Here is a 7,879-nt window from a genome sequence, read left to right on the forward strand (position 1 = left end):
CCCTCTTACATTTATAATTTGTCAACAGATCTATGATATACATACACTGGGATCTTCGTTGTAATCTACCAGACTAGCCAATTATATAGTCAATTATATATGCACATTAAAGACTTTAAGCAGATTTATCGTGATATTTTTTAAAACAGTTTAATTTAGAATGAAATAATAGACTATTTTGTTAAAGCTCATATACCTGTTATCTATTTTTTTTAATTTTTATCTTATTATGTCGAGAGAGATAAGAAAATGTAATCTTTATGGCTATGTGTAATATAACAAAAATATTACAGAATCTTTAAAGCAAAAATGTAACTGGTCTTTTTTCTCGTTTTATTTCTTTTATATCTTTCATCCTTTCATATTTTCTTACCCTTTTTATAATGTCACACTTTGCATTTTAATTGCAGAAGATAGAGGATACAAATAAATAAATTAATATTATTTAAAGATTCATTATTTAATTATGTAGGAATTATATTTTTTCACAATTGTATAGAATTATTCCATTTATTCCTGTATAAAAAGATTTGTGATACAGGTATTTTTATTCTGGGTTCTGGATTCTGGGCTTTAAAACTTTTGTTACTTTTAAACTGTGGAATAAACATGTGGATATTGCATATATACATTCGTCTTTGCACAAATGTATAAGAATTTACAGCCTTGCTACAGTAGCACGAGATATAAAACGTATGTCAATTATATATTTAAATTTAATACTTATGGCTGTTGAAATAATATAATCAAATTTTAATACTAATTCTACTTAATACTTAATTATAACGTATATATACGTAATTTCGTTTAATATACCGATTGTAACGTATTATGCCGTTGTACGTCGTTAACAGTAATATAATCTGTTTACGCATTAACTTGTGATACAAGATTGGTATATAATGGCAAAAACTACTTATATATCTAATAATTATAAATCTAATTATTAATAATACAGACTCTTTATTATAAAAATTCAACTTAATTTTAACGATACCTAAAAAATCTAAAAAGGCCATTTGGTTTACTAATAACATAATGACACGCAATTAGATTTATAATAAATAAATATGAGCGTACCCAATTGAAAAACAAGGTATTCTTCTCGAAAAATTCTTCAAAAGAACAATCATCATTAAGTTTTCTTAGAGAGACAATAAAATGTTTTTCTTTTATATGGATACATAAGATTTATGTAGCAAAACGTACTTTATTTACAATTTCTACTTATTTATAGAGAAATAGTAAAAATTGCATTTTTGTACTTATTTTATCTGTATCTTTTTTATATGTAATTAAAAAAGATATTTCTTTTCCTCTTTTTCTATAATTTTTTCAATAAATTATTTCTACATTTTTCTTATTTAGCGATAAAAAAAGTAATATTCCATCAAAGAATTTGAAACCGGGTACATCTCATGTAAATAACAATAAAGAATTTCGTGTATCGTTATCACATATGTCAGAAATACATTAATACATAAATGCATTGTCATATGACAAATCCAAAATGTCTACAATTGTCTGCTTAAAAAACAAAAAAACAAATACTTAAGTATCCTAAATGTGTCGCAATGGCATTATGTTCACATAATGTGAATTCAATAAAATTGTATAAAATTACTTTCCTGCCGATGTGGCATTTACCATATTTTTAATGTGGAAGCAGAAAAATATGTGACTATTATATGATTATACAGATTTTATCTCGTGTATATAAGCGACTGAGTATTGTTACATTACATTGCACTTACAAAAAGATTTTCTTTAAGTATCTTTGTATATTATTCTTATTAAATACATGCGCGATTTATGTTAAGAAGTTATTGAAAAATTTTTTACGTATATATCTCGATAACGATAATCTTTATCATTATTTTTGCTCTAATAAAAAATTCTATAAAATCTCATAATAAAGTTAAAATTTGTTCTTTATATGTGTATAAAATATCTAACTAAGCACTTTTTCGTAAAGTTAAGAAATCTGTTGATGCTATTGACATCTCAAGATTCTTACATAAATGGAAAAATAGGTTCTTTTGGAAGGCACGATATACTCTTCGTAATACCATAATCTTAAATATAACTTTTGTTTTTTCGTCTATGTCTATGACATTGCACGATTTCTCTGCACTCCAATAGAAATTTATTAATATAACAAGTCTTGCATCGGGGTACACATTAACTGCAACATACAATAATATTCTTGTAAGCTTGTACTTGTCAAAAACAAAAAAAGAATTACCATGTTTGAAATATCGCACAAATATAAAGCAAAAATCTTTATATAACATTTTTAATAAACAAGAAAAATGTTTAGTCATTTCTATGTTATGTCATTTCCTATGTTAGAAAAAATTTATTTTACACTTTCAAAAATATTATTAGTATCCAAAAAATGAAATGTATGTGCAGTTAAAAAATAAATTTATCATTTATTTAAAAATTCTTAAAAAATAAAAATTAGGCCACTATTCTATCTCAGTTTTTTATCACTCACCTCATATTATAATGATGAACCGGTTTTCGATAGAGTTCGAAAGCGCTTCCTCTTTGCTCGCGACTACCAGCCAGATCTAAACCACTAGGTTCTCTATTATGTCCAGGATTAGCAGATGGATAAACCGAACCCGCGGTACCATGGGGATTATTACCATGCATGTACCCATTGTGATTTGTGCTGTTCCGATTATGCAGTCCGAAACTGATCTGGCCGGCACTGTTGCTGTGAGAATGCGCGGTAGTCACTGGCGGGCTGGAATGAGAGTGCGCGTGGCTGTGGCTGAGACTATGACTGTGCGTCGGCGTCGTGAGATGATTTAGATTGTGATGTGAATTCACGAGATTGCCCTCATTGTAACGACCGGGCGGCGGAATGTTGTAGTAATACTGGTTGCTGTTACGCTGCACATTATTTTCTACCTGAATGAAAATAAAAACTCATAATGTTATATACATCCAGAGCGCGTGCGCATTTGGAAAAAAAGTAATTTTTATAGTTATTTGCATTTATAACACAATTACCCCATTATGTACATGCGATGTGGCAATGGAATAACTTTTCGAGTGTTGATACGAATTATTCCCATCATTCCCGTTGTTTTCTGTTTGAGCAAGCGATGCTTGAGGTGGTCTGTAATTTTTTGGCTTCGGAGGCGGTATAGGTTTGTAAGTGCCTCCCGGTTTATTTTGCGACATTGGTATCGATTTGTAATCGGTGGATCGGCTATAATATACAAAAAGCGATAATTTTATGCTAACTTATGCTATGTTGGTAAAAGAAAAAAGTTTGAAAAGAAGAAAATTAGAATTTAAAATAAATTATATATTAATTATATATAAAATTACTTTACAGAAGAAAAAATGATTCAAAAAAGAAGAAGAGAAAAATTTTTATAACACCGCTTTTTATAGAAGAATATATTAGTTCTTAAATAAATACTAGTATATTTCCATATATTTGTTATTGGCTACATACCTAATTGAACCTGAGATCTGGTTAATCTATACGGATCGTGCGCTCTCACCGACATATTACTGCTTTTGACATCATCAGGTACATTCGGGCCCAAACGACCTGTTGATGCGTTTAAATTCACCGCCCCATAATTCGCATTTCCATTGGTATTGTTGTATGAATCGTATGAAGACATGCTGTCGTAACTTCCCTATGTATGCAAATATATTTGATCAAAAATATTAATGTGTGTCTCTTTTCTTTAAAAAGCTTATTTTTTATATACAATTTCTAATCATATATATACAATTATATATAAATATATGGCTTAATAAAAAAAAAGAAAAAATAATGGATCGACGTTTACCGCTTTCGGCTGCGCTCGTTCGAGAGACGATGTGGCATTTGCTTTGTGAGGAGTCGCATTGATATAATTCCCCATATCCAGGACCGAATCAATTTTATTTACTCCTAGCCGCTCCTGGGCGGATCGTCCTACAGTTCCCCGCGGCGTTTGATTAATCGGCTTCACGTTTCGATCAACCCGCGGCGGTAGATCCGGAGGACTGTGATGAGGAGATCTAGGTTCGGAGGAACCACCCAAGTATTCTGGCGAGCCGGATTGATTACTCATTTGACCGGACAATGAGAAACCGTACTTGCTGTCTCCCATCCCGCCTTGAGATCTTCTCTTTTGCTGCTCAAATGATTGCTATGAATAAACATATCAATTAATTATACGCAATAATTATAGCTTGCAATACAATTTCGTTATGCAATTTGAAAAGATAAACTCTATATTAATTCACTAAATTTCAATCGATCTATCAAAAGTTAATTAAGAAATTGAAAAAAGATGCTTCAAGTTTATACGAAAATTACTGTTTTTCGGTTCTAGTTTTTTAAAAATTAAAACAAAAATGTATTCAACGAGACATTATAAATTCCTATCTGTGAAAATTAATTTCAAGAGGCATGAATCGCTTTCTTTGATTTGAATCTAAAAGCATACATTACCTGATAATTCGTCGAATACGGTGGCGGCGCAGTGGTGTCATCTTGAGTAGCAATACTGGGGTCAGAACTGCTCTTTAACCGCGACGGTGGACCCAAAGTGCCGGGAATAACGGGTGCCGGACTCAATTCCAAATCGCTTTCCGGGGAGGAAGCGTAGGAGAGGCGAGAAGTCATCGGGAATAGGAAATCATCCGAGAGAGCTTCTTCTGGCTACGAACGCAGACCACAGAGGACATAATGTTACGCAAATGATACATAAGTATGTGAATTAACAATGGCACAATGTATTTGTTATTTGCGCGTGTATGTATATTATGTATTGCAGTATAATAATATTTACGATCAATAAAATGCAATGAATAAATTATTATATTTTTATGAGAGCTTTGTATCGCATTAAAATTTAATAATTGAGTATTTATAAGAAAGGAGATTATAAATTAATAAATGATTTATGAAGAAGAAGCAAAATATAGTTAATGTAATGAGTATTAGTATCAGCATTCATATTTTCAAAGGCATACACACAACACATATTGAAAACTAATATCGTGTAAAATTCATTCAAGTAATCCTTCCGAAAATAACGACAAATTTTCAAAAGTATCTTTTATATAATCTGTGAAAAAATTCTCTTTTGATTAGCTTGCTTGAAAAAAGCAAATTTTTCCAAATTTTAATTGCAACAAAATGGAAAAAGAAAAACTTGTGTTTTTATCATATCCTTTCAAAATCTTTTTACTAGTTATTATTTGCAACATAGCAGAATGGTAAAAACATCTAAGTTTTTCCATTCCTTTTTTATAATTAAACTGCAAAACTTTTTTATTTTTATTTGCGTTAATGATTTAAACTGTAATTGGAATTTTTGATAAGTTGATAATTTTGAGGAGAGAAAATAGATTATAGATAAAGTCATGCAAACTAAAGAAAAGCACATATCGAGCATGCAGTATTAACCCTTTAACTATTTTAAGAGAGTATCATTCGTCTACAATTTGCATACAGCAGTCGAATATGCTCACGTTCGATTAATTTAGTTCTTGTACGCGATGTTGTCACGATAAAAAAATATTATAAAAATCAATTAAATATAAAAAAAATTATCAGAATTGAATCTCAATATTCTAAAAATAAAATGCATATTTATTAAGAGATTATAATAATAAATAAAATTTGTGTGTGAACGATAAATATATATACTTTATATAGTATACAAATATGTACTGCTATAATCATTATCTTATATAATACATATAACATATATGCATATTTATATATGATGTTTCAATCGATAAACTTATTTTAAGTGTATCTTTATGCGCAAAACTTGACAAAGAGCACATTGATCATGTATATAATCTTCTACATTTCGTAGTTAAAGGGTTAAAAACAAGAGCAGGAATTTATATATAGCCGAAAAATTGCTCACGGATGACATTTGAGTTGAAAGGCGGAAGTGGCGGAAGTTTTTCCACAAAAGATGTCGGTAAAATTGGCGACTGATGATGCGACAAAAGCACGTCATGATTCTTATTCTCATCATAATATATGTTATTGTTGGAAAACGGAGGTAGTGGAAGGGCGGGAGGTGGAGTATGAGCATGTATAGATGGATGCGACAAGTCCCACACCGTGTATTGACTATATATCGACTATAACGAACAGAATCGTCGTACAATTTAGTGTATATACGAGCGACGAAAAGAATCGTGATATTCGTGAGAAAAGTGTGAAAATAGAAGAAAGAGAAAATCAAAAAATAGATGTATTTCTTTTAGTTGGAGACTTTCTAACAGCTTTTTATATATTTAAAGAATAAAACAAAATAAAATAATATACGCGCATCTTGAGAAGACGCGAGATTCATTATGTACTACTTCCCTACCTTGGTTTGACTCATCCATAGTAAGCCTTGCTGCTGACGGTCAATGAGCTCTCTGAGCTTCCGGTACCAAGCTTCCGGCGCATTGAGAGTAATCACCGCGCTAAACACGTGTCCCCAGATTTTATCGAGCTTCTGACATTGTTCTAGAAGCTTTTTACTGCTCTTGTGCGCTGATCTGTAATTATACGTCGTGTATAGAATCCAGCGATATAATTGCAGTATTATCTTGCTACATCGCTCTTACTTTGGTATGCCAGCTCTCATCTCCTTGATGACTTGCTTCGTCTCGGCCTTCAGGAAGATAACAATTGGATAAAACTGGGCGTAATTTAAGCGATCCACGGCATTCGGAGTGATGTCCAACAACGCATGTTTGCTCCTTTCCATTACCTCTCTGATAGCGCTTAACCGAATGATACCAGATGTTTTAGTATTCTTTCCCGTACCGTCCTCCATTTGGCTTTCCATTTCTATAAAATTCAATATCCAATTATTAGTAATTTGCTTTGACAAAGTGAACTTTGCATAATAGCTCGCGCGCGCGCGCGATGTCAGTGAACAAATAAATATATTACTCACGTGGGGAGGTGAACTTATCGGGGAAATCCTTGAGAAGTTTTTCCCTAGCGAGATCAGCTACGGGCCCAAAGAGAACAACGGGCCTGATAAATCCGGGATGTCGTAGGATCACACGCTCGTAAGCTGGAAACTTGCTAACGCTATCGGAGAACACCACATCGTCCCAATGATCCTAAAGTATATTTACAAGAAACATAAAAATATTGATCTTATCAGTTATTAACGTAGAAAAGTTAATTTTTTCGATTTAATGTTTATAACATGATATCAAAAGACATAGTAATTTTTAAAAAAGAAAAAGTATATATTATATATATATTTCTTATTTAAGGTAAACGAGAGAATTGCATGCGTACCCTTCCTAAAGATTTTGAACGTCTGTGGCTATTTCTTCTTCTTCTGAAAAAGCTACCTCTACTTTCGCTAGCACTCATCTCCTTCTTCGTAGCGTTAAATTGCGCGGTTGCGAGCTCTTCAGCGCGGGCTTTGTTAGGTATAATGCCCTTCTGTACCTCCTGATTGTTTCGTCCAATTCGAAAAACCTGCCAGGATCCAACAACACCATTGTGAAGGGTATCCACCACATGAAAGACATCTCCGCTGCGAAAACTCATTTCACCTTTCTGTGGTTGCTCATAATGAAAATGAGTCCTATGCAAAAATACACACCAATTTTAATCAAGCCAAAAAAATTAACGTTAATTGGAATTAATTATATGTTCTTTTATATATACACACATACACACACACACACATACACACACACACACACACACATCCAAGTTAATACGAATATATTAATAAAGTCCGATATTTTTTTGGTTCTTTCATGTACTACACGAATATTTAACAATAATTTCTTGATAATTCACACTCAAAAAGACAGAATTTATATCTGAACTGTTTGTGAAATTTAGAAAGAATGTTTTTCTGTGGCG

The 7,879-nt window shown here is 31.8% G+C and overlaps 1 protein-coding gene across 1 annotated transcript in view; it reads right to left on the reverse strand.

Moving 5' to 3' along the window:
• Positions 1–494: 494 nt before the first annotated feature.
• LOC115236107 (tight junction protein ZO-1) overlaps positions 495–7,879 on the reverse strand; it is a 27,597-nt gene continuing 20,212 nt past the window's right edge. The window contains exons 8-17 of the mRNA XM_029808319.1: positions 7,298–7,592; positions 6,942–7,113; positions 6,607–6,832; positions 6,363–6,537; positions 4,475–4,684; positions 3,825–4,169; positions 3,479–3,668; positions 3,025–3,260; positions 2,501–2,922; positions 495–2,185 (exon numbers count right to left, since the gene is read on the reverse strand). Of these exons, the coding sequence (XP_029664179.1) occupies positions 2,182–2,185; positions 2,501–2,922; positions 3,025–3,260; positions 3,479–3,668; positions 3,825–4,169; positions 4,475–4,684; positions 6,363–6,537; positions 6,607–6,832; positions 6,942–7,113; positions 7,298–7,592 (2,275 nt within the window). The 3' untranslated portion in view covers positions 495–2,181. The remainder of the gene's footprint in view (positions 2,186–2,500; positions 2,923–3,024; positions 3,261–3,478; positions 3,669–3,824; positions 4,170–4,474; positions 4,685–6,362; positions 6,538–6,606; positions 6,833–6,941; positions 7,114–7,297; positions 7,593–7,879) is intronic.

Source organism: Formica exsecta, unplaced genomic scaffold (assembly GCF_003651465.1).
Source record: "Formica exsecta isolate Colony F162 unplaced genomic scaffold, ASM365146v1 scaffold245, whole genome shotgun sequence".
Classification (NCBI taxonomy): domain Eukaryota; kingdom Metazoa; phylum Arthropoda; class Insecta; order Hymenoptera; family Formicidae; genus Formica; species Formica exsecta.